Source organism: Haemaphysalis longicornis, unplaced genomic scaffold, assembly GCF_048455015.1.
Source record: "Haemaphysalis longicornis isolate Haplotype H1 unplaced genomic scaffold, Haemaphysalis longicornis Haplotype H1 scaffold_9, whole genome shotgun sequence".
NCBI lineage: Eukaryota > Metazoa > Arthropoda > Arachnida > Ixodida > Ixodidae > Haemaphysalis > Haemaphysalis longicornis.
In genome coordinates this window covers 90,235,361-90,262,567 of record NW_027526460.1, presented here as the reverse complement: position 1 = coordinate 90,262,567, position 27,207 = coordinate 90,235,361, and the positions used below count along the sequence as shown (strand labels likewise).

Here is a 27,207-nt window from a genome sequence, read left to right as displayed (position 1 = left end):
CTGCGCTTCTGCTCTTATTTGTGGTAGACTTTCCCTTCCAAACCGGTAACACTCTTCCAAATAAAATACGTCATTCAAAGTCACGTGACCAGCAATATCACGAACAATGTTACCCACATTCACTTTATCGTTCGACGAGGCAACGCCCGGGCCGATAGCATGCTCCTTCGCGCCTTTGTCGCTGTGGCCTTCCTTGCACCCTTCGTGTCCAGCTTGTGCAAGGCACCCGAACGCTTGCCGAATGCCGGTCAGTTCTTCTCGTCCAGCAAGTTTCACCGCGGAACTACTGTGGACTACGTGTGCGACCCAGGCTACGACATTTTGGGAAATCAACGAAGAACCTGCCAGTCCGACGGCCGCTGGCTACCACGGGGGGTACCCTTCTGTGTCACCGACATCGCCAAGGGGAAGACACTATACGCGCCGTCGTTCTTCTCAAAAGTCACCAAGAAGTCACGTCCCGCAGATAAGGGCTGTACCTCCTTAAAGACTGGAAGGACTCACTTCTGGTACGTAGACCTCGGAGCCGTCTACCGCGTCCAGGTCGTACGCATCGACTTCGGCAACAAAACGCCTCCGTCTCCTCCTGCCGCCGAAGACGGCAATGCTTCTGTCGTCAACATCGACATGTGGGTTGGCGACAGCATCGACAATACTGACAAAGAGTCCTTGTGCTCGCGCTTCAAGGGCCCGCTGCCGTACGGCCGATCTCTTTACGTTCCGTGCGTTAAGACGCTCCGTGGAAGCTACGTCAACGTCAAGGCCAATTCAACGGAGCCAGTGAATCTTTCTGTGTGCACTTTTCAGGTATTCTCTGACCAGGCGGTGCCTGTCAGCGAAAGAACGCCACCGACGACTCCGCCGCCACCCGAAGCGACCGAGACATCGATTGCTGGCGGCGAGTTCTTCAGCTACCCGTTGACGAAGAAGTTTGCACTCATTGTCGGTGTTGGGGTAGCCGCGGCGGCCGCGGGATTTTTCGCCATCTGCATGATAGCGTACCTAGTTCGGTCCGTTTGCGGAAGGCGACGGCGGGATGGGAAGATTCTCAACGAGGCGTTGACACCGGCGTCGTCTTCGAGGCTTCCTTTCGTGGTGGGTGAGCGCGAAGTGCGTGGTAAGCGCCCGAGGTCATCGTCTGAGCCGACGCTACGCTCGATGTTAGCTAGATCGTCGACGAGATACCAACGAGATGCCAATCGACGAGACTACGGTTCCCGGGATAACGCCGTGTTTACTTCCGAAACTACAGAGGCCCTGGTCCACGCCCCGCCGGATGTGTCCTCGACAAGTGCGGAAGTGACACTTCCGCTATCAGAGACTTCTACGAAGAGTCACCAAGTCATCAACTACAGGGAGTCTTGCTTGCTGTAAGAACAACGCGCCCTGAATGGACGGGTGGGAGTCAGAGGATGTTCCCGGTTTCGTATGGCACTCTAACATTGTCTCACTGACGGCAATATCGCTTTTTGTCTTTATCGTCCTAGTAGCGTCTTTTATAAAAGGTAAATGAGAACATATCTTTCTTCAGCGTGCGCGTGTGTTACGTGATTGTTTCGTTCGTTCTAGATAGCTACAAAAAGCTTGCACTGTTACTTCATTTCCTTCACGTCTTATCATTTCGGCGGCTTAATGACAAGAACAAGTTGCTAACTTCAGCCAAGCAATAAACACGTATGTAGTAAGCCTTCAATGTGTTTTTTTACTGAACGTTGAATAAAAAAAATGGAAACTATCATCGGACTCGATGCACTTATCTGAGATTTTTATCCAATCCATACCTCACAAAGAACGTTTCTACGTTTCCATCAAGCGACGGTTTTTGAGGCAGCGTTTCTGAAGCTATAACTAAACCACCACAGCGTAAATTTAGCGACAGAATACCATGCACAATCTCGGTAGGAGCGCGTCATGTCTCATGAACGAGCGAAAGCGCCTCTCAGGGCTGCATACATGCGCAAGAGCGTAGTGCGTGCTGATTGCCTCCACATCCACCAGCACAAATGCCTGTGAGTGGTGCCTGACAAGCGCGATAAATTTAAACCACGTTTCCCTCGCCGCCTATATATCTCCTTGCAATGGCCATGGTTCAGACCGCAGGTATGTAATAGAAAGGAGACAGGGAGAAAGCTCGGATAAGATCAACGCGCTAGTCCGGGACATAAGTGCATACTACTGCCCAAAACATGTAATTCTCGCCATTACAAAACAAACGTGTTTAAAGCAGAAGTAAAACAAAAAACCGATTGGCCAAATGAGGTCCCTGTTGACTTTCTGCATGAAGCCAAAAGCGACCATCGCTCAAACTCGAAACTGGCAAGCGGAACGAAGTCGAAGAAGACTTCCCATACATCAACGTTTTAAAAACGCCATAGTGTGGCATCGAAGGCGTTAAGCATGTATGAAAAAGTTCCCACTCCAAAACACAGTTACCAAAGGAGGCGGGGAAAAAGGCTAGTCCCCATGCGTGCTTTATAGGACAGAAGTTAATTTTTAAAAACACGAACGTGTTTTATTCTGGTGTACACAAACCTCACCGACGTCATATCCGTCACGGAAATGACATAAACAGAAAAAGTTTCATTGGCGTGGCGGCGCTAGGATTCGAGTCACGATCAGTCTGGCCGCAGCGGGAGGTGTGAAACACTGTGGCAACTGAGCCATGAAGTCACGCCCAGATAGTTGTACGAACGCACCTTATGTCCTTCCCTCTAACTTTTCCATTCAGATGGTGCTGCCGTCTAGGAGAGGTGAAGCGAAGTAGTGCGTCATGACGCTAATGAGCACGGCGCCTCGATAGGGCAGCGTATAGCAGCGGAAGATGATGGGTTTATCCGTCCGTCTCCTACGTAGAACGCCGCTCAGCTTCTGGAACGCCGCCGCCACGTTCCACAAGCAGAGCCCGTCGCAACGCAAACGTCTGGCGTACACGCCACGGAGCAGGAACAATGTGGTCGCACCTTTGCCGAAGCGACCCGCCGGTAGGACGTCGCTCGCCCATAAATCTAGCTCCTTTCGCTGTAGCGGATCGTGACGATTCGTTCGGTTTCGTTCGCACAGTTTGCGAGCACGTGTGGTTTCAATCTGATTTACGCAATGCCCCGGTGCGTGTAATCCAGTGCCTGATGTTGATGCGTCTAACGGCGCCATACATACAAAATAAAAAAGCGATGTCCAAGTTCATGTCGATGCGCAATAAACATTGAAATGCTCCTGTGAAGGAGCATTCCACTTTCGTGTTTTAAAGATTCGTATGAAAGAAGGATTAGCCTCATTTTTTTTCTATAAATTGGGTTTTTATCTCTCGAATGTTATCACGCCACACCCCCTTGTTTGTGCACTTTACTTTCAATTTCCCCCCGCCGGCCATTCCCAACTGGGCGTGTTATCCATTCATCCACGTTTCTGCACCCAGTTCTGCCCCGGTTTTTAGCTAAAAATGACGTGCATGCGCTCAACAGTTTGCGTTGCTTAACGGTGTTGCTTTGGCAATTATCTTGCCTTACTCAACGTGTTACCATCTTTTTGTCTTCCTTCTGCGAAGGCAACAGTGAGGAAAGCGTTATAAGCGTTCATTCTAGAGAACTTGCTGGTGCGCCGGCGTATAAAACACTCTGGAGGTCAAATTCTGTGTTTTGTATGTTATTGCACCCAATTTAATCCGAACAACATGGCATTACTTCTATAACCCGCGTCTTTATCTCTTCAAAGTTGCTCTTCTAAGCTACTTTTTTCCCCCACAGAATGGCGGCAGAAGTCGCAAGGATTCTGTTGCATTCAGAATGCCTGATTGCTGCTGGGTCCATGACGCCACCTACTGCAGGTTCTCATACTGAGCAGCCACGTGTGAGCAGCTACGTGTGAGCAACTGCTGGTCATTGTTTTTTACCTCACCATTGGCATCCTGTATCCATCGTTTTGGCACACAATTGGTCACAGGCGCGAAAGGCCAGCAATGTATTTTTAACTTAAAACAAGCCAGCTGGGGAAAAAAATCCCAGGCCATCTCCACTATCGTGAAATCTGGAGAGGAGCGAAGCATTGAGTCTATAAGTGTACTCGTGGCGCCGTGGCGTTTTTGTCTAAGGAAATGAAACCGTAACCTGAAACCTGGGGAGGGGCGAAGCATGCAGTGTAGGAATGTGTTCATGGCACCTTCACGTTTTTTCCCACAGAGGTGAAACCGTCGGGGGGTAGAGGAATACAGCTTTGCTTAAAAGTCTAGGGTTTTTGAAGCACGAAGTGTTCTAGCGCGAGGCGTTGGAAAACGAGTGTTCCGCTGTGTTCTTTTAGTGCGCGTTACGTTCTAGCGCGAAGCCTTCGAAAACGCGTGTCCCAGTGTTTAGTACCGTGACTACTTGATACTACGAGGACATGAGACGCTAATGACACGAGACGCCGACAGCCCGAGCACATAAGGTGCTTCGCCACTAAAAAAATTTGCCCATACACTTTCAACAGCTGGTTAACCAGCGAATGAAGCTGTAACATACGTGAGTGTTTTAAGTGTGGTGCGCGAGTGGCCTACCTATTTCGAAATAACCTGGGGGAGTTTTTGCCATTGCCACGTTGAAGCTACCTGCCCGAACCGCCACCGCCCCTGCTCGCCTTTGTCGCTTGAATTTTGCTTCTTCCAGTAGCTCGTTGCGCGCGCCCTCTGCTGCGACAGACTCTTTTTCGCTCCCACTACTTTGGGTCGGTAGTAGGTGTAACTTTTCATGAAAGTTGGAGGGCGGGAAAAAAAAAACTCCCCCCACCTCCCCGAAGGGCATCGTGCGGAAATGCGAATGCATTGGGTGCACCGATGAGTGCGCTGCGGCAAGCAGTAACGGAGAGAGGCGTGCGCTCCACTGCATTTATATACATTTTCCGAGCGCAGCGAGCGGAGAGAGGGTACGCGGAGAGGAGAGAGAGACCCGCGCAACACGCCCGCCCCGCGCGCGAGCTCTCTCTCCCGCTGAGCTCCACGATGCGAGCGCCCTCACACGCCCGAGCGCGCTCCTCCTCTCTATTCACTCTCCGCTACTCCGCCCGAGCTCCGCGATGCGAGCGCCCTCACACGCCCGAGCGCGCTCCTTCTCTCCCCTTGCCCTCCGCTACTCCCGCCCGAGCTACCACCTGCTCCGGTTGCTAGGCGCGCCACAGCTGTTGCTAGGGGCGAGGAGGAGCGCGGAGAGATAACACCTGCGGGCGCACGCCGACGGAGCACGACAACCCCCGACTAATAAATGCATTCGCATTTACGACGACGACGACGACGAAGGCAGAACTACGAGGCGCGCGCTCACGTGCGCTCGCGCTGGAGGAATGCAGGCGCACGCCGGCCAACGGAGCAAGACAACCCCCGGCTAATAAATGCATTCGCAATTAAAACAAGTTTATTTTATGTTTTAGGGGCGAAGCTCTTGCTCGGGCCCTGTCCCGTCCCTCGTTGCTGCCAAGCACGGCACATTGATGGTGGTTGTGTCAGGATCCCCCTAGTGATTGGCCAACCAAAGATTGACCGAAGAAGCCAAAACGTTCAACGCGTTCGTTGCTACCCAAGAAGAGGAGAGGAAGAAGAAGAGGTTGTCCTTCGTCGCCTGCGATCTGAAGACACGTACCGGGAGTACGCGACACAAGACGGTCTGCAGAAGGCGACGGCCAAGGTGGCTAACATGTCACACACCGAATTCGCCAACTTGCCCATGGAGATTCTCATCGCCCCAAACAAGCCCTACGTAATCACCACAAACTTCGACGTCGTCGACGGGCTTGTCCACGGAGCGGTGAAAAGCTTGACGTGTCGAGTCTTTATATGATGTGTGGGCGAATGTTTCACGGTTTTACCTATAAGCATTTTAGCTTCGCCCCTCTCACCATCATTCACTTCGTGGAGATGGCGGGATTTTTTTCTTTCAAAAAGATGTTAGAAAATTGAAAAAAGGTGATTCCGCAGAGATCTATAAAATATTCGACATATTTCTTAAGGCGAAATTCTGCGATGTTTTATTAAACGCGAAAACTGACCGTAGTTGATACGAATACACGAATGAAACCAAATAACGGCTGCTGCAAAAAGAAAATGAGGGAGAAATATACTTACAAACTTATCTGGATTCGAATGGAATGTGAACCCGGGTTTTCAAGAGCCACAGCTAAGTGTGGTAACTACCGGGCCAGGATGGAACAATAATTATCCGGATGCGTGCAGCATGGCAGGTGAACGCGACGGCACCGCAAACACGATGCATCAGTGAAGAAGTATTCATTTATCGCTGGCTTTCGCCTTCAACTCACTTAAGAAACTTAAGCGCCCGACTAATTTTTTTGTTAGCACAGAAGAGAATATAATTGTTACATGCTGCATCACAAGAGTCCCAGCAGGGCTTCCGCTCCCAAAATCTGCGCACAATTTCGCGTAGAGGCATTGATTTCAGTAGGCGTTTCCCTCACTGCAGATTGGTGACATCCCAAAAAATTTCACCGGAGAAGGTGTGTTCGTTTTTTTTATGTTATCCTGGTTAAAAAAAACGAAAGAAAACGGGTTTTTTTTCAACTTCTCACACCTCTAGTCGGTCGACGCGAGAGCGAAGCTACGTCATTATAAACCCAGGCAATCTCTTTACCTACTTTCTAACCACTTTTCTTTATTGCGGATGCGCATGTAGTTGCGCCGGAGGAGTTTACTGCGTACCCGGGACCGCCTTCTGCAGCAGTGTAGGCGACCAGCGGGGTTTAAAGCCCAGGTGAGGGGAAGGGCGAGGAGGGCTGTACACATATCTGCTTTCGTGCGTGGTGCTGTGTCACGATACAGCACCACGCAGGAAGAAATCTTTGCACGTCCTCTGCACTTTGCCTGTTGCCACGTCAGCCTTATCAGGAAATTCACGCAGAAACATGTCCGCTTTCTGTTCACGCTTAGCGACATCTAGAACGTTACGAACCACTATCAAATTGTTCTCGAAACAAGGTTTGTCATACACCGCTCAACTAAATTCGAAATGCCTCTACAGAAACTTCCTCAGAAATTTTACGTACGCTAGCATGGGCTCTTCGAATTACCACGCTTCGCCCGCCGTTGCGTTTCCATGCGCGACGTGTGCTTCGGCGCAGACGGAGATAGTTTGTTCCAAGACGTGTGTCCGGTCATATACAGCAGCGTTATGTCACTCTGAAGGTCAAAAGGGGAAAACGTTAGTAAACTACATTGTTACTATGTTGTAACTGTGTGCCAACTTCGCTCAATATATATATATATATATATATATATATATATATATATATATATATATATATATATATATTAACTTGAACTCCAATATCTCAAAAAATCGGCTAAGTCGAAAGTTTTGGGGGCACCGAGCCATTTCCTATCATCATCATCATCATCACCAGACTATCTACGCCCACTGCAGCGCAAACGCCTCTCCCATTACTCTCCAATTACCCCGGTCCTGCGCTAACTGCGACCACTTTATCCCAGCAAACTTCTTGATCTCATCTGCCCATCTAATTTTCTGCCGCCCCCTGCCACGCTTGCCTTCTCTAGGGATCCACTCTGTTACCCTTAATGATCAACGGTTATCTTGCATTCGCATTACATGCCCTGCCCACGTCCATATCTTCTTCTTAATTTCTTCTAATATGTCCTTAACACGCGTTTGTTCCTTGAAACACTCCGCTCTCTTCTTGTCCCTTAATGTTACACCTATCATCTTCCACTCCATTGCCCGCTGAGTCGTCCTCAATTGAGTTGAACCCAGTGAGCCTTGAAGTTTCTGCCCCGTAGGTAAGTACCGGTAAGATGCAGCTGTCATACACTTTCTTCTTCAGGGACAATGATAGGCTGCCATTCATTATCTGAGAATGCCTGCTGAATGCACTCCACCCCATTCTTATCCTTCGAATTATCTCTACCTCATGGTTGGGATCCGGGGTCAAAACTTGCCCTAAGTAGATATCTTCGCTTCCCACTTCCACAGCCTCGCCACCTATCTCAAACCGCTGTGCTGTATCGAGGTTATTGACCATTACTTTGGTTTTCTGCATATTAATTTTCAGGCCCACGGTTCTACTCTGTTTGTCCAGTGCGGTAAGCATGCTTTGCAATTCCTCCCCCGAGTTACTTAACAAGGCAACGTCATCAGCAAATCTGAGGTTACTGAGGTATTCTCCCTTAACCTTTACTCCCACTGGTTCCCAATCCAATGGTCTGAATACTTCTTGTAAACATGCTGTGAATAACATCGGAGAGATCGTGCCTCTTTGCCTGACGCCCTTCCTTATAGGTATTTTACTTCTGTCCTTATGGAGGATGATGGTAGCTGTGGGCCTACTATAAATATCCTCTAACATTCTTACATAATGCTCATCTACAACCTGGTTCCGTAATGCCCGAAGTATTTTTGAGCTAAACTGCTGGTATTTCGAAATATTGACTGAGAGTTAAACGAAAATTTCGGCGCCGCGGACCGTTTCACAAGATTCGCGCGATACTGCCACGCCAAGTACCTCGGTTGTTTTTTCGTTTAGCCGCGCCTACCCGAAAATTGATGTTTTCCCCTAACGTGAGGTCTGAGCATAGAGGAATATCAACTTCGTCAAGAAACTCTTTGACATGTCATGTGACGGTAGACTTGCCAAGAGGTACAGCGTACCAGAAGATAGAAGTGTGTCGTGCGGAAAAAAAAAAAAACAATGGAGAGCGCGTGTCCCTTTTGCGGTGCAGTGCCACAAAACCCATCCGGTGAACATCTCTTGCACGTAGGTATGTTGTACGTTCTTTTTTTCTCTTTTCAACCTGTATGAAAAGCATTATTGGAAGTGGCTGTTGAAGAGCTGGTAAGTAGTTTTTGCAAAGAACTCGATATTCCATGGCAATTCCCGCAACTTTGGTTATGTCGAAAATCCGCTTATTTCGAAATATTTCCGGTGTTTTACTACTTCGAATTAACGAGGTATTACGTACACACACACACACACACACACACACACACACACACACACACACACACACACACACATATATATATATATATATATATATATATATATATATATATATATATATATATATATATATATATATATATATATATATATATATATATATATATATATACGGAGAGAGAGAGATTAATTTGTCGGGACACAGAATCAGAGCTCCCCAAATGACGGCCGGGCCACAGCCGCTGCCGCCGTTCGTTACATGTCGCGGCAGCACTCGCTTCGCAGAGGAGAGGCGACGAGAAGGGCGTGGAGGTCGTATTTAGTTTCCCGACTGTTCGCGCGGCTAACGAGCAATCGGGAGGGCCAGCGGCGGCGCTTAATTGCTGTTTGATGTCGAGCTCTTTGATACGTGCGTGCCCTTCGAGTGCCCGCCACCGCGTACTCGCCGAGGGTGCTTGATTCCTGAACCCCTCGAGCCCTCTTCCACTTCGGGCGTCCTCCCGTCGCTTGCTCGGTGATACAACTGCTCCTTTTCTTTACCTTCTTTCCGCCTCCTACTATTCATCTTTCGGCCTCCTCCTTCGTGCTGGTTTCCAGCTGTGGCGGGAGAGAGGTCACTCAAGTTTCGCGGGTGACTGCTGGAGTGAGTGAGGCCGCTGACCAGGATAGTGCTTTGCTCCCTTAGCTTTCCTGAACGTTAAGTACAGGGTGAACGCGAAGCTCCGAAGCGTGGAAATTCATTTATGTAACCTCCACATTATCCCCATCATCAAACACTTTGAGAAAATCTTCATCTACTTCTGGACTGACCCTCGTCACCGTTTTTCCTGGACCGGTGTAAGGAGACGGCTGCGTTGTAGAACAAACGTCCTACCTCCCCAAGTACCGATGGACCTGAGAATAGAATAGCTCTATACTTGTTTCAGGAAAGTCGCTGATTGGGTCCTACACAAAATGAGCAAACTAGCGAAGTGGGCCGCCCACCACTGAAAGGTTTACTCGGGGAAAAATTTGACATCCTTTCCTAAAGGTAGGTGAGAGAAGCGCGAAAGCAAGAAGTGCGTTCAACCTTCGCTGAAAGTGCGTCCGATCGATTGTCAAACCTTCAAAAACCCAAGTCGCAAACCAAGAACGAATCTGTGCGACAATTTCTCGCGCACTAACTAAACGCAGCTACGAACGATCTGTATCTGTACCGACACGTGGTTTATGAGATAAAGGGGATACTATTGTACTCATTTTTCATTATCGATCCGTGCATTGTTTTGTCTAGAAACCTTCGTTGACCTGGATGTTCAAGTAACCATTTTTACACAACGCGAGCCCGGTTTCACTCGCGCGACGTGTGTCAAGAGGTCTTCTCAGAGCTTCTCGGTCGACACCGGTCTTTGGTCGACCGAGATGATTCTACTACGACATGATACCGCTGCATCAGTTTTGATGATACTACTATGTCATTTTTTTTTTGACAGGACGCTATCGGTCCGGCTAAGAAATCTTTCGCTTTAACAACGGAATCTGTAGTCAGGGGAAACTGATAGCGGAGAAAAAACAACACTACAAGTATCCTGCCTTTCAGATGCGGTAGTTTGCTCGTAGTTCACTCAGTTTTCTGGAAGTGAAGATCTCACGGAGCTGTCTGCTTGCTAAGCCGTGTGAAACTTTTGGATTTCCGCCCCGACGTTTACTGGCTCAAAGTTCAGGGAAGTGAGAAATAAAAAAAAAAGGAGTATCAAACAAGGTCTACTCGGACGCCAGGATAGAAATGGCGCCGATATCACCAGCGTTATTAACGGAGTTAGGCTGGCATGGTCGGCCTGTTTTTCGTCGCTTCAGTGGAGGTCCCTGACGAAGCTATGTGTTAAAACCGTGCAATACAAACTGAGCTAGGACGGTGATTGGGGCTAACTAGTCCCCTTTCAGCGGAATTCAAAACAGCCCTAGGAAACGGGACACAAAAAATATGCCCCATTTAAACATACACAACGACGTTCCGGAATTCAATCTGCAAGGTAGACAAAAATAAGACACTCAAGTTTAGGCGCCACATTGTTGTTTTCTGCGTTTTTCGTCGCATTACAGGTCCCCTGGAATTCTGCCGATGAATGCTTTAGTTATGTTTTTGTTCCCATGCGTCGTTGGGCCTGAGCACCAAAGCACTTCGGAAAATTGTAATCGCCAACATGGAGCCACACTACGGCATTTTCTCATCACAGAAGCACTTCTAGTTTACTCTCCGCTTTTGTTGCGATTCTCTTTAAAGTGGCTACCGAATGCTTTTCGTCCTGCAATAAAATGAAGTCGTCCATATGCCTCGATGGGGCTTGAGCGACCTCACTGAAGCGCGCAAACAATAACCGAAGCCAGGAAGACGCAAAAATGTCTAGAGCGAGTTGCTTTGTTCTATGATGGTTACAGAGCAATAACGTTTGGTTTTTGAACTTCGTGCCCATCAAATATATGCACTGGGTGTTTTTTTATTACTTGATTGATTGATTGATTGATTGATTGATTGATTGATTGATTGATTGATTGATTGATTGATTGATTGATTGATTGATTGATTGATTGATTGATTGATTGATTGATTGATTGATTGATTGATTGTAGGGTTTAACGAGCCGACGCAATGAAGGCGATGAGGCGCGCCGTAGTGGAGGGTTCCAGATTAATTTTGACCACCTGAGGATCTTTGACGGGCCGCGAAATCTCGTAGATTTTGTTGATCACTGCCTCAAAGTATTTTCAGATTTTGAAAAAAACAGAGAAAATCGTTGCTGGGATTGCACGTACAAGTAAGTAATGACTCAACTCGCCCAAGGTTCTTCTACGCTGCGCGAGTTAGTGCGAACATATTTGTGCACTGCTCGCCTGGAGCCTGTTTATCAAGACAGTCTTATTAACACGTTCTTTCCATTCGGTGCATTCGCCCCGTGTCTTCGATTCGAGTAACAGTGCGTTAGAAATCGCGCCTTGTTTAAGCAGTTGTCAGCGTCAGGACTGCAACATCCACTCGCGCTTACTGTATCAAATACCCCCGCGCTGCACGCGCGCAATCGTTTCCCTGCGCTGTGTGCTTCTTGCCGGCACCGACACGGCTCTCCGATACAGTTTGCGACGAATCAGAGTCAACGATCTATGCTCGCACACGACAAACGCGTTTTAAGCCTCAGTGACTACCCCGACTTCTCTTGTGTACTAGCACAAAAGCGCCACAGGGGGAGGGGAGGGGGGGCGCAAACAGAGCTTCAATCGCCCACCGAGACAGAGGTAGAGAGCGACTTGGAAAAGCGCGCCCGCGGGCGACAGCAAGCGAACTCGCACGCACTGACCGTGCTATTGACCCGAAGATAGCGCCGCAAGGCGCGAATGTCATCGCCATGCCCTGTTTGACTTGCATTTCCGAGAGAAAGCATCGCGCACGCCCGTCGTGCCGTTCGCGTTGTTCTCAGCCACACGTGCGATGCAGCTGTCCTGTTTTTTTTTTAATGCATGCCCGGGCGTGTCGGGTATCTAGCTCTTACGTTTGTTCCTCGGGGATTCGCAACGAAGATTCGCTTCTCTCCGGATCCGGTTAAAACAAAAGAGGAAGATGGGAATTGTAACTTGTGAAAGCCTCAGGCTGGGGCCTGCGTCGGCTGTTGTCGCTGTTGGTACTGAACTATTCAAGGCGCGAGCCGTGCAGGTCGATAGTGTATTGCGCGGTGGGCTTGCCCACGCGCGGGGGACTCTGAGCAGAATGCCCCGCGAGCTCGCAAGTCGCTCTAATGTCTCCTGATATTCCTTCGGCGGTTCTGCTCCGTGCTGGTAGCTGGGCGGCCGTGCGCCTACACAGATGATGAATGAATTTGTCAATGATCACTCACTCACTCACTCACTCAATCCCTCGCTCACTCGCTCAGTTTATCACTCAGTCAATCAATCACTATCGTGACGGAAAACAATTTTGTGACTGAATGTGCTCCACTTTTAATTATTATTACTGTGATGTTTTTGCAGGGCCTCGATAGCAGCTTCTAGTAAGACGAACGAAAAGGTGAGAGCAGAGCGACAGAGTCTTACACGAATTTTCTTATCGAGAAAAAAACAGAAATTGACGCGATTTATGAGAATTCAGGGTAGTTATTGTTCTTGAAAGATTTATCGGCGTCACGTATATATATATGTAATTGATGTAATTGATGTCCCGGTCGAAGGTGTCACTACGGTCGCACTCATCGACACTGGAACCGCCATTTCGGTTATAGGCGCAAAATTATGCCGAAGTTTTATGAAATGGTATTAGGAGTGTGTTCGCAGACAAATTTGCAGTTTTGCACATATCTCAATAAACGGAACTCCTGTGAAATGAAAATATTTTTTAGGTCCCTTGAAGTTCCGTTTATCGATATATATATATATATATATATATATATATATATATATATATATATATATATATATATCTCAATTGTTACAGCACCTGCACTTGAAACTTACCCGTGCACTTTATTGTCTTACCTGCTAAAGCCACGCCTTCAAAGATATCTAGATTAAGTTTCGTGTCTTCGCGTTTTTTTTTTCGTATTGACAGTCCCCGCTGGACCGCCCTGTCATTGCGCGTGCATCAAAAATCAGCCTCTGAGTCGTATACATCCAATTACGACTGCCGACAGGGGCCACGGGGAACTGAATAGACAACAGAAAAAAAAAACGGAGGCACCCGTAAAACTAGATAAAAAAAGAGGGCAGAAGCATATGAGGCGCCACAAACAGGGCAGTTTGGAGTGGGAAACAATGTTACCGTTCACAGAAACTTCCCGGAAGAAGGCAAAGAGCACGCCCACTGTTTATATTCAATTTGCGATTAATTACCTGAATAATAGGTGACAGATGAAAAGTAACAGAATAAGAAACACGCACTTTGCAGAAATGTGTAGAAACAGCCGCTTGAGGATTGTGACGCAGTCCGTACGGATTTCTTTCAGCTTCTCGATTCCGCACGTTCTTTCGCCGTCGAGGCCCTTTAACCCTAATAATAATAATAATAATAATAATAATAATAATAATAATAATAATAATAATGATATATGTTTATTGCAATATACAAGGTACATTTGCGGGCCTGCCGAAGCCACAGAAGGCTTGAAGGGCAGTGCCCGGCAGTTGGCGGCACCGAGGCTAATCGCTTCGCCGGTACGGACACACAAAAAAGAGAAGAAAAGAAAAAAAAATAATATTAAAAAATGTGGTGAGTGATGAGCAAATAGTTAATAGAAAAGTTCAAACAGACATTTCTTAATTAATTTTCGGCTACTGAGGGAGAAAACATTGTCTGGTAACTGATTCATGGTATGCGGGACATAAAAAGCGCGAATACGTTCCCCATACCTAGTTCGTCACCTAGGCAAAACGAAACGATTGCGTTGACGAAGGTCCCTCACAGGAATGTACGGAACACAGTACTCTTTCGTCCAAACATATTTCAGAACTACTGTTTGTGTATACAGAACTAAGAATTTTGGCATCTGAGACCATGAGAAAATACAGACATTGCCATCAATATTTGTACCATACAACATCGATTTCAATACCAGTTTCAATAAACTGTCAACTTTGTTGCGCCAAAAGGCCGAGCAAAAATAAAAGCAACAAATACCATAGCGTTGTACGCTGTAACCAAGAGCGTGCACGATCTGTTTACGGAGTAAAACCGGACATATTGAGCGCATTGAAAATAACAAACAGACCATTTTACGAAGATGGGAACAAATGTAGACCAACTGGCTGTTCCATAACATGTCAGAATCGAAAAAGATTCCCAAGTACTTAACAGTCGAGACATAATGAACCGGAGAACAACTGCAATTATTACAAGACGACCTGTGTAGGAAGATTGGTATTTCTTAGGAGGTAGGTTTGAGAGGATTGTGAAAACATGCAAGTTGTGTTTTAGTTTTGTTAATCCCTATCACGTTGTTTTCAAACCATTCCATTAGTTGTTCAGAATCGTACTGTAAATTATTCACAGCTGTTGCATATTCAATATGTCTAGAAATAAAAAGTGTATCATCTGCGTACTGGACAACGTGACAGTAAAGTATGGAATCACTCAGATCGTTAACATAAATTGAACAGAACAGGTGCAAGAATAGACCCTTGTGGCACTCCACTACACAAAGTAATTTGTGCACTTCTAACTTTTCCAATGACAACCGTCTGAGATCTGTCAGCAAGATAATTGGTAAGTAAAGAAAGAAATGGACCACAAATTTCATACTTATACAGTTTGTCACACAATATCCCATGATGAACACAATCAAATGCCTTGGTGTCATCTAAAAAGAGAGAACAAGCGAATTCATTTTGATCAATGGCCTCATTCAGGAAATCAGAAACTTCTTCTAAGGCTTTTTGTGTGCCTCGACCACTTACAAAACCGAACTGGCTAGGTGAAAAGACATTACGAGATTGAAGGAAACTAACTAATACTGAACAAACATGCTTTTCCAGTATCAAAGCTATGGTTGGTAGGATTGAAATACCCCTATAATTTTTTACATTGTTTTTTTCCCAACTTTTGAACATTGGTCTAACTAAGGCTTGTTTCAGACCAATTGGTACAATTTGCGTAGAGATTATGTTATTTAAAATAGCAAGCAATACGTGTTTGAGTTGCTCAAAATGCTTACATAGAACATCAACAGATACGCCATCCAAACCGGGAGATTTTCGCCGATTAAAGTTAAACAGAATAAACCGAATATCTTCCTCAGTACAAAGCGGCAGAAAGGCGGAATCAAGGACAGACATGGTCTCATTTGCCATACTTGCAGTGGAACGCCCAGCCGTCACCCCCATTGCAAAAGAGGAATTAAAGTGATCAGCCAGCTTAGCGGATATTGCTGTGACGTTTTTAGTGATAGTGTCGACCGTGTTTTTGGAGGCTCGGCCGCGCAATTCATTGACAAGAGACCATGTTTTCGAAGGGTTAGTAAAAGATACCCTTTCCCGCAAAGATATTGAAAAAGTAAGGCCTTAAACCCTCGGACCTAGGGTTCTTTATAAACAGCCTTTTATACACACCACCTTCTACTCTTAAAGGGCCTAGAGCATTTTACTCAATATATCGATCGTCCAAGTACACCTGCTCAGCGCATCGCGACACGCTTTACACACAAACATACTGACAGACGAACGGACATAGTTTTGGGAGCAGGCCCCTATGTTTGTCTACCGGTAAAGTTTCAGGGTCTTCATTAACGATACTTTGTCTATCCCAGAAAACGAGTGTAGGGTTTCTCTGACAGTTTACTTACGAAAGTTCCTGCATAAAAATTTACACCTCCGGAAAACATAGCGAATATTATCGTCATAAATTTTCAGCCTACGGAAACATGGTCGTTAAGGCACTTGTATGTTTTGTGTTTAAATCTTCCTTCACAACTGAAAAAAAAAAACGACTTGCGACTCATAGACTCTTCCTGAATAAATAAATAAATAAATAATAAAAACTACTCTTGCCGCAGAGGGTGTGGCGTTTCCATTGATTAAAATACATGCTTATTACAACACTAACGTGTCACACGATAGGAAACTTTCGAAGTGCATTCAATATTCACCAACACGCGTCCGCCTTGTACGCAACGCGCTAAGCGGCCTTTCGTGTACAAATGACAATATAGTGGCGGGTAGTAGCAAGTGAGTTAGGCCCGACATTGTAGCGCGTCCTCATTCTCAAGCACGGACAAAGCCAGTGTACTTGCGCAAAGCTACGCCGGTACACGGACCCGTAAATATCCGCATAGGAGCGCCAACCGCCCGCACTTACGGCTGGAGTAATCTCTACCCTGCCGAGATGAGCAACTCCGGCTGGCATGGTAGCCGGACTTCTTCCCGAGCTTAGCCGCGACCAGGCCTACCAGAACAGATGGCGAGAGCTCCAGAGATTTACGGCGTTAGCCCCGGGTAATCCTATTTCGCCGCTACACGGCTGCTCCTCGCAAAGCTTTTCGACACAGATCGTAGGGGATATCTCTGCATTATTGATCACGCGCGAGCACGAGGATCGCGGGCTCGCAATTTGCGATGATAAAGCGCCAGTCGCGCTCCGGGCGTCGCCTCTTGTTCAACCTGTGTGCTTATCATCAGCTGCGCCTCGCCTTTCGCAGCGCCTAAGTGAATATCTTACTTGCACTAAATTTGTTCCAAGCCAACAGCCTGTGCAATTGCTGAGGTAACCTGGTTGGGCACTCGACGGTCGCGGTGATTTTTTAATCGCAAATTGTAATGTATAGCAGCAGAATGTTTTCCCCATGTGCGCTCGTACGTTCTGACATAAAAAATTACTATATCTCAAGAAGTCCCTCAACCTCAGCTTTCGTAAGCTCTGTATGTATACTCTTTGTCAAAATTTTCTAGGCCAATCCTAAGCCTTCTTGACCACAAACACTTTAAAGAACAAGCTTCACCATTAATTGTGACAAAAATATTTTATGACAGTAAGAAAGAATAAAGTTTTCTCAAGGTTTCCGTCATAAAACGTTAAAGTCTCGCTAGGAACATAAGCTTGCACATTGAATTTTTTGAGGACTGCGGCTTGTCCTGTAAAAGTTTGACGAATACTGTATTTTCTGCAGCGGACGGGATGGCTGAAGCCAAAATCGGAAAAACAACGGGTGATTAGCGGGACGGCACGTGTTTCTTACCACCATCATCCTCACCATAATCATCATCGTAATCATCATCATAATCATCATCGTAATCATCATCATAATCATCATCGTCGTCGTCGTCATCCCCACAGGGGGGTGGGGGGGGGGGCAGGAAGCAGACGGCTGCAGTGTGACCCAATGGTTGCAAATGTTTCCTGGGGTGGTATGATGATACTTCCGGCGCACGTTTCAAAGTTACTTTGACAACCGGAAAAACGGTACGCCGGCACCTCGAGCTCGTTCTCACATCGGAGCTCTATTTGTCTACCTTTCTATAGCTTTTTCATGTCCTTGCCTCAAAACTCATAAGGAGGCAAGGAAAACCAGTAGGATTCCCGTAGGGTAAGTAAGGTTCACGATGGTTCGCTCTGCGGTGAAAGCTGCGTCGTAGGGTATTCAGGTTGGAACAAGAAACCTTGATATGAAATGAAATGGATAAAGACGAATTAAGCTATGGTAAGGGTTAAGGTATTAGGTCACTTATTTAAGGTCACCTTATATTGATAAAGATGGCCTTAAGTAGAATAATAGAGATTAGTTTGTCTTAAGATGAATTTATATTTATTAAGATGAACTGACGTAATTAGGGTAGATTGCAGTTTATTGCGGGAAATTACGGTGGAATACGGTCTATTTAAAATTGATAGGATATGTTAGGATGGTCTGAGACAACTTACAATGATTAGAAAGTTATAGAGCGAACGAAAGTGGAATAAGATAAACTGACACCGGATAAGGTAGATTACCGTGGCTAAATATTTATGTATGGTATTTAGGACAAAATAAGGTTGTTGTGTACTAAGCCATTAAACTAGATGAAGTGAGATTGAAGGTGGCTAAAAAATTATAAATAGAAAGACAGCTTGAGAAGTGTTAAGATGGGCTAGAATGATGAAGCTAAATTAAGGGGGCTGAATGTAATTTAGGGTGGTTATGGTAGATCAGAATAGATTCGGTCGTCTAGGGTAGAGTGAGATGGATTGAGATAAGTGGGGATGAATTATAAATAATTATTGTAGATAAAAGTGAATTAAGAATAACTAAACAGATGAATGTATTTTAAGATAATTAAGATTGATTAAGGTGGACAAGCTTGATTATTGGAGCTTAAGTGAGCTTGAACTGAACGAGGGGGAGTTAAGATTGATCAAAATAGATTAGATTGGTGCATACGGTGGATTAGGGTGCTTTTGGTTGAATTAAGCTTGTTAAGTGTGGTAATGTGTCATAAGACAGATAACGATAAATTAAGATGGATTGATGTAGATGGGGGGTGGGTTCATGTGGATTAGGATATATTCAGCTTGACTAAGACTGTTAAATTACCTAACTTAAATTACTTCCCCATACCTAAACTCAACGTTAATCCCCACCTTGCCGTAACCCTAACCCGTCATAAAAGTAACCTTCAACCTAGCCTACTCGTACTCTATCTATAAACCTATCACTTAACCTACTCTTAACCTATCCCCAAACACTCACGAGGCTACGTTAAAATTGTGCTCAAGTATTAATTATTACGTGGTGCTGTTCCGACGTTGTATACGACAAACGGATGCATGTAGCCGCTCCCACTGGTCACCCACATTCTCCTGCCAGAATGGCCTCAAATTTTTTCCCGCCACAATCTTCCCTCCCCCGCACTCTTCCTTCCACTCTTTCTCATCAGGAATCCGCGGATCGCTGACAAGGCGGCTAGCAACAGTCAGAAATGGGAGTTTCTGCGGCCAACTAGCTCACCAGTAAGGAAATGCGTCAAAGTATCGCAGAAGGTAGAACAAAGCGTAGGCGAACGACATCGGGTTCTCACGTGCAAACCATCGGCCCTAGAGAGTTTGTAGACAAATTTGACACTTTTCACTCTGAGTCGACAAAATGCTATGACAGGGGACACAGTAAGCTTAGACGCACAGCACTTTAGAGCGGCCATTCTGGTATCAGAAGTGAACCTTTACTTTTCTTGTTGAAGCACTCTTTATATGGATTTATGTAACAGTGCGCGCAAAAAAAAGAAAAACAGAAGCAGACGTTTTAAAGATACATTAGCTTGGCCGAAGCCACACGCGTGTCGCACGCCTCCATTTCTGCGTTCCAGAAATGGAACGGCCTGGTTACGGAATCCTCCTTGTGCCATTAGTCGCTGAGCGAGTCCGTCGCAATTTCCTCGGGGATCTGTCCTTTAATCCACGCTGCGAAGCGACGCCTGTCGATAGCTTGCGAAAGGAGAGGAGGTCTCCTGTCGACGCCTTACTTTGTTCCGCCGTCTCCCGAGAAAAAAGTAATCTTCGAACAAACAAAAAAAGTGAACGTATATACAGAGAGCTTAGGAGACGAATGTCAAAGCCGTCTGCCTCGCTTTTAAAGTCGGCCTGCTTTTAAACCTGCGCAATTCGTCCTCGGTGACCCCTCAAACTTTCTCGCCGTTTGTAGTGCGGATATATGCTGCGCTGGAGCTCGAAACCTCCTTCTTTATATTTGTTTCTTTCCTTTCATCTTCATTCTTCTACACAGTTTGCTTTTTTTTATTTCGTAAAGGGTGCCTCGTTTATCATAGCGGCTCAACAAGGATGGATCGCTGAGCTTTCACTGGGGTGTCGTCTCGACGTTTTTCAGCGAGTGAGCGCGCGAATATTTCAAAAATTCGGTGAGTCTAACAGGTTACCATGGTGGAACGGAGCCACGGGAGATGCGATAGAACGAAAAGGAAAATAGAATTGAGTTATTAGAAGGGCACATTATAGCGAACACCGCGACAAAGAGAACTCCCGTCACCTCACCGCAGGAAAAAAACTGTTTGTGAAATTTACGTGGAGAGAAGAAATATGTTTTCAACAGAACGAGGAAGGTGAGAACGCCAGTTACGAAACACTTCCAGCGGGCAGGACGACGAATAAACAACGGTGACAAAATAAACAAAAAAAAATCACAGATCTCCACGAAGTGAACCATGACGAGTGGGCGAAGCACTGGGGATCGTTCTTACCACAAATAACCCGTGGCATTGGCCACTCGCGCATGTAAATGAGTGACAACGCGTGGGTACAGTATATACAATTCCAATCCAATCCAATCCAATCCAATCTGATCCTAATCCAATCCATTTCAATCCAATCCAATCCAATCCAATCCAATCCTGTGCTCCTCGCGCATGCGCAACGCTGTGTACACGGACGCCAAGGCACAGACAAAGCGAGGTACCAAGGGGCTTCGCACATAAAAAAGGTTGAGACAGACGGACAAGCTGACGGCGGGAACCGCGGTGTTACGTCACCCACGAGTACGTGCAACCAGGGCGTGAAAACGACAGGTCAAAGCGTAGGCATACAAAGTACAATGCAGGGAGGAAACAAAGTAACGATTCGCGCGTTTCTTTCACGGGTGTGAAATGTAAAGTACGTCGGCGCAGGCGCACCACTGCCGGTCTAAGGATCGATAATAGCACCGGTGGCGCGTTTCCTCCTACTCGCATTCCGAGCACGGCGCGCTTTCTCAATTTCTCCTCTTTCGTCTATTCTATCTTTCTCCCACCCCCTCGCATCTTTCCTCTCTTCCGCAATTTGAGAAATTCAAAAGGCAAAGTCGGAATATAAGCGTTTGCAGACAGGGTTTCAAGCTACCCAATGAATGGCAGTGCATGCCAGCGCATCCGCCGTCTGTGTCATGCATAGCGTACACTGGATCAATAGGCGCCGCTGCTCTGTTGCGACAGCGCGTGGAACCGCTAAAGGTTTGTCGGCATGGGGGTGCCTGCCAGTCTGCTAAAACTGCGTACGACGAGGTGACGACAAAGTCTACTAGGCTAGAAAGAAAGATTTATTGGAAAGTGGAAAGTAGTAAGAGAACGTAGAAATGTTTAATAGGGAAGCCGCGGGCTCGCCATGAGCTCACCGATTGTTTCGAACTAGAATCCGAAGGCGTTAAAAGATTCGTGAGGACTACATATATCCTTGTCTCATTCGAAAGACGTAGGCTTCTATAACTCACTCAATTCACTTGCGTCTCCTAGATGGCATTTTTCTGAACCCTCTCCAACCCTCCCCTCCCCCCCCCCCCCTTCGCAGAAGAGATAATTAGAGCCCCTTTCTATTGAGAACGATCGTTAAAACGCGAAGACTTTTTCATTCAAACTGAGTCAACTCGACGTCCAAAATCCACGCTCCCAAAGTCAAAAATTTTGATTGCGAAAGTCGAAAGCCGAAGTTTTTTAAACAAAATGCTGCGCGACCTGAATGCGATGACGGAACGTTCGCCGTCATCAACGATTTTATTACAGGGCCAGTGTGTCTTTCAGTGCTGTACCGTATCATGTTTTGCGCGTAAAGACCTTTCATGGTCAACGTGTGTGGTGTGGTTGATGTGCCATGCAATGTGTAAAGGTGGCTTTGACTGCAGTGAATTTTGGCGAACTACAGGCATAGAAAGCTTTGCTTTTAAACCGTGTCCGAATGGCGTAACCGAATAGGCGTCGGCCTCTAACCACGGGGGAGCCAGGTTCGATTCACACCCCATAAAACGTTTTTTTTTTTTCTTGAGGTGCTTGGTGTGTAAAGGTGGCTTTTCGGCAGTGCATTTTGGCGACACTACATCGCCATCACTGAGGCACAAAATCACCGTGTTTTGAGAACGTTTCAGATTTCCTCCGCCGCGGTGGCTCAGTGGCTATGGCGTTAACTGTGCTGCTGATCCGAAGGACGCGTGTTCGATTCCGGCCGCGGTGGCTGCTTTTCAGATGAAGGTGAGTAGTGAAAACACCCCTGTGTCGAGGTTCGAGCGCACGTTAAATATCCACAAGTGGTCGAAATTAATCCGCAGTCTTCAACTACGGCGCGCTTCATAGCCCGGGTGTAGCTCCGGCGAGTTCTTAAACCCCACAATCAATTAGCCGCTTCAAATTTCCCGCTGCACAAGGTCAACAGTTACATCACTGAAAAGGCACGAAAAGGAAAGTAAGCGGCGTGTTAAATCCGCGATGACGTACTAGCGGGCCGACCAAACTGATTGAGAGGCACCACTACAATCGCACAAGGACGGTTATCGGCAGCAGCTTTTGTCACTGACGTTCTTGTCCTTGTGACGTCACTAGGACTGCTCGACAAATTGCTAATGGGTGGTCACTCTTTAATCGCCTGTTCTTATGACCTAGCTTAGTAATTTTAAGATTTGGCGACAATTTTTTATTGCTGTTATTCTGGCGGGAAATATATCGAATGAACCAAAAGTGTGTCCTCGTGGTCGTCACAGGTGAAATTTATGGGTAATTTAGTGCACGCAGGGATCAAATTTAGTGGAATAAGATTTTGATCGTATTAGATTTCACAGCGTCGGTACTTTTTTTATTTCCCACTCTGGGTTTCTGTGGCAAAATTAATCGTTTATGCTAAAGACTGCGGGAAATGACTTCAGTGTTGATGCTAAATTTTGTAAAACAATGAACCGGTTCCCAAGGAGCATAGCCTCTTGGAAGTCATTTCCTTCGGTATGGCAGAAATAAAAAGGTTAGCTTTAAAAGGACACTGAAGTGAGTTTGTCAAGCTTTTGTTTTTGTTTGCATTGCATAGACTGACTCAAATAAACACACTTTTCGTCGTTTATCCGGTCCCTTCCTAACCCCACGGGCGCGATACGCGAAGGCCAATGTTATCCCGCATAACCTCGCCGCCATCTTCGTCGGCCCAGCGTGAGCTGTCCGCGGATGTCTACGCTGTCTGGTGTAAGGTAAAACCCAGCGGTGCGTTGCAGGAAAAGAACAGCAGCAGCAGCAGCCCCCGGAAAACAAGGAGGAAAGGCAAGGAAAGCTTCGGTTTATAATTTTTGTGCAAGTTCATTATTTGTCCGTCTTCAACATGTGGAAGCTAAGCATGGTCGCTGAAGCGCGCTGTAATGGAGTGCTGTTGATACTTTAGGCTACCTCGAGATCTTTATCGTGTGCGGATATCCTGCTCTCGACTCTGCTGCTCTTCCGCCATCTTCAGATGAAGGGCTTCTTGGCGGGATATCGAAACCACCCCATTGTGTGCCTAGTGTCTCAGAACAAGCCACTGAGTAACCACGTTGGGTTCGTTTGGACGCATTTCGTCAGGGTGTCAAACATAGTTTCTTACAAAGATAGTACAACATAGTGCCAGCTCACCAGGAACCTAATCCTGCGTGAAGCATTTACTGAGCAATCGTGAAAACCGGCAGAGTAGAGACAAGCAATCAAAGATTGATTGATTATAGGGTTTAACGCGCCGACGCAACGCAGGCGATGAGGCACGCCGTAGTGGAGGGCTCCGGATGAATTTTGACCACCTGGGAATCTTTCACGTGCGCCGAATTCTCGTACACATGGGCGTTTTTTGCTTTTCGCCTTGATCAGAAAAGCGGCCGCCGCGGCAGGGAATCGAACCCGCGTCTTCCTCGTGCTCAGCAGCACAACGCCTTACCAACTGAGCCACCGCGGCGGGTAGCAATTAAAGAAAAAAAGAAGGCATGCAGGTTCTTGAACCAGGGAGGGAAAGCAAGAAAAACTCGAGTAAGTAAAAACCTTCCGCTACCTATAGCTTCTTGCAGACTTGGGTAACTCGTCCTTCGTTGCTTTCGTTGCCCACCACATGTCGCTACGGCGGCTGTTGTCCGCATTGCCCAGCGCAGCGCGCAGTGCGTAAAATTTTCTTTGGTCCCGCCTAAACGATGTTCTTGTCAGCTCGCATTGTTCGAAAGGCCCAGCGCATCACAATGCCGGCGACGCCCGCTGAAGCAGCCATCCACGCGCTTCTGCTGTTGCGCCTTCTCCCGACGGGGGATATTTATGCGGCAGCGTGACGACGCCTGTCTCCCCCTGCGTTGCTGCTTCATAATGGCCGCTCGTGTCGGCACAGAACCGCTGGTGTAGGCTGGACAAAAGCGGTGTCGTGTATGGTTGTTTCCTAGTTGTAAAGAATTCCCTTCATTCGCGTTCCCCCGCGCGCATAGTTGCGGCGAACCTACCCTTCCGGAACGCATAACGCCTGGTGGTTACTGTCGCGATACGCGAAAAACGTTGTAGTAAAAATAAACACAGAGATGATAGATGTAAGTACGGGCGAAGCTGTGGAATATTTAGCGCCAGTTCTTACGTTTTTGGGGCTTTAGGTGCCTCAAGAGGACGTTAAGGCTAATTCGTGTTGCCTCAAAGTTGGCAGTAGTCTAGTACACAAGAATGGCTTCTAGCAGTACTCCCACTATGTTCACATTTTTGTGCCTAGTGGTTGCATGTTTGTTTGCGCACGTATGCAGGCCTTCTCAGCCAAAGCGAGAAGAGTCAAATGCAACTGCAAGTTTGTAAGTGCTGCGACGTAAACCTATGTCCCACTGTGGCCGAATACGGAATAAGTGCTTGGTGCCAAGAATCGTCTTTCTTGCTCTAATAATGAAATTAGAAAACGTGTATTTCGAAAAACATGTCCAATAGGAACAAACTTGTGCAATTACATCAGTACCACAGACCTATAGCGTTGTTCGTACAACATCTCACATACAGTTTTTGGGTACAGAAATGCAAAATGTTTCGTGTAATCAACGAACGGCGAAGAGCGCACGAAATGCCCTCACTAATTCAGGAGTCTCAACCACTGAAGAATGTGCACTCTGTGTATTGAAGCAACGCTAGGTGCAGACAACTCGTGTGCATGCAATGCGTATTATGAGGGTACCCAATGGAGCCTAAAAACTATGAAAGGTAAGAATGCTGTCGATAATACGAAACAAGCACTTTGTTATCCGTTGTGAGTAGGAAACCAACCATTGCTCGGGCCACTTCAGTCAGCTTACATGCTTCGACGACGACATTGTGGTGTACTACATATTGGGACGACTACACTTTATATACACGTCCACTCGTCGACACAGGAGCCACGCTATTTAACCATCCGAAGTTTATCTTAATCGCCAGTAATTCATCTTATTCTCCTTAAATCTCACCCTACTACTCATATTTATCATCCCCAATTAACAATTAGTTCGTCCTAACTAGCATGAATCGCTCTATTTGATCTTGCACCTACATTCACCGTATTACCGTGAGTATCTACCAATAATAAATGATGAAATACTTTGGTAATAATTATTCGTCTCTTGCGGCTGGCTGGTATTCTGTGGTTGGCTTCTCGTTTTAGTTATTTATACCGTCCGCGTCGATGCCGGAGTTATTCGATGCTACCTTCGAGGAGACATGTAAAGCGTTCGCCTTAATAACGCCCGATAGCCGAACGGATACGCCAATTTTGTGGACTCCACCATGTGTCACGGGAGCTTCCTGGATAAATGTTAACTCCTGCTCCGGTGGGTTCAGCGTCAGTGGGGGTGGAATGCTTGGCACGCCACCTACCACGCCGCTGAGTCTCCATTTCAGCACCGTGCTCGTTGATGTCCCATTGCCGAACGGATATGCCGGTATTCTGGACGCCGCCATGCGCTACACGGAGCTCCCTGTCTCGCTGGTGACTTCTGCGCCGCTAGGAGCGGCAGTGGGAGTGTGGCACGCAGTCCGGAATGGCTCGAGCCGAATCGAACTAAGCGTTGACATACACACCTCTGCGTGTATACACGCAATCGCATCGTAGCCGATGGTGTATTTAGGAGAGAGATGGAGACAGAACTTTTTTAGACACGATTTACACGCGTTTGAAGGTGGTGGCAGTGGAGTTCGAGCAATGGCAGCGGTAATGAAGGTGGTTGTGTGTCCAATACAAAAGTTATGTGCTCTAAGAGTTGGGATTATAACGTCGTAACGCCGCTGTGGCTTTTTCGTTCAGTGAGGCATTAGAGGCTTTCACATTAAAGCAACTAACCAGTGTGGAGACTCAACCCCCGCAGGTTATGCACACCGCGTTGCCACCACCAATAAAGTACTCTGTTTGGCTAGTTGGTCGATCGTGCTTATAAGGTATGTATAGCGCAATGAAAAGACGAAAGACGGAAAGGATGCACTATACAGTACATCCCTATACATACATACATACATACATACATACATACATACATACATACATACATACATACATACATACATACATACATACATACATACATACATACATACATACATACATACATACATACATACATACATACATACATACATACATACATACATACATACATACATACATACATACATACATACATACATACATACATACATACATACATACATTAAATACATGCGCTATACATCCCTTAAATATGCAGCCACCACCACGTTGAAATATACCACCGTGCAACGCAAGTCGACGTCATGATATTGACAGAATAAACGGTCTCTCTAGAGGGGCATTGCACAGTAATAAAAGTATTGTACGGTACCCTACCACGCGCCGGCAACAAAAGTATGAGACTGAAAATATAGATGCTTAAGACAAAGATGTTTCTTAAAGTTTTCAGACGAATGTGAACATTGGCTGGGCACCCGATTCGCTGATAATACGGAGTTATAATTGCAGGCTTTGGCGCACAATTGTTGTAACGAATGTTAACGTTGTAAAAATCAGCTTGAGTGCTAGGGCCATAGGACAGAAGAACTTCACGAAGGAACAATCAAGCTATAGCACTACAAGATACTTTG

At 46.5% G+C, this 27,207-nt stretch overlaps 2 protein-coding genes across 2 annotated transcripts in view; both read left to right on the top strand.

The window, feature by feature from the left end:
• Positions 1 to 27,207, top strand: part of LOC144152905 (glutamate receptor ionotropic, kainate 2-like) — a 397,026-nt gene that overhangs the window by 78,786 nt on the left and 291,033 nt on the right. The gene's annotated exons all lie outside the window — the stretch shown is intronic.
• Positions 44 to 1,736, top strand: LOC144151664 (uncharacterized). The gene has a single exon (XM_077682780.1). It carries the CDS (start codon positions 160 to 162, stop codon positions 1,372 to 1,374), a length of 1,215 nt encoding a protein of 404 aa, XP_077538906.1. The 5' UTR covers positions 44 to 159; the 3' UTR covers positions 1,375 to 1,736.

Coding starts and splice junctions, on each gene's coding strand:
- LOC144151664 (XM_077682780.1), top strand. CDS start 160: ATGCTCCTTCGCGCCTTTGTCGCTGTGGCCTTCCTTGCACCCTTCGTG.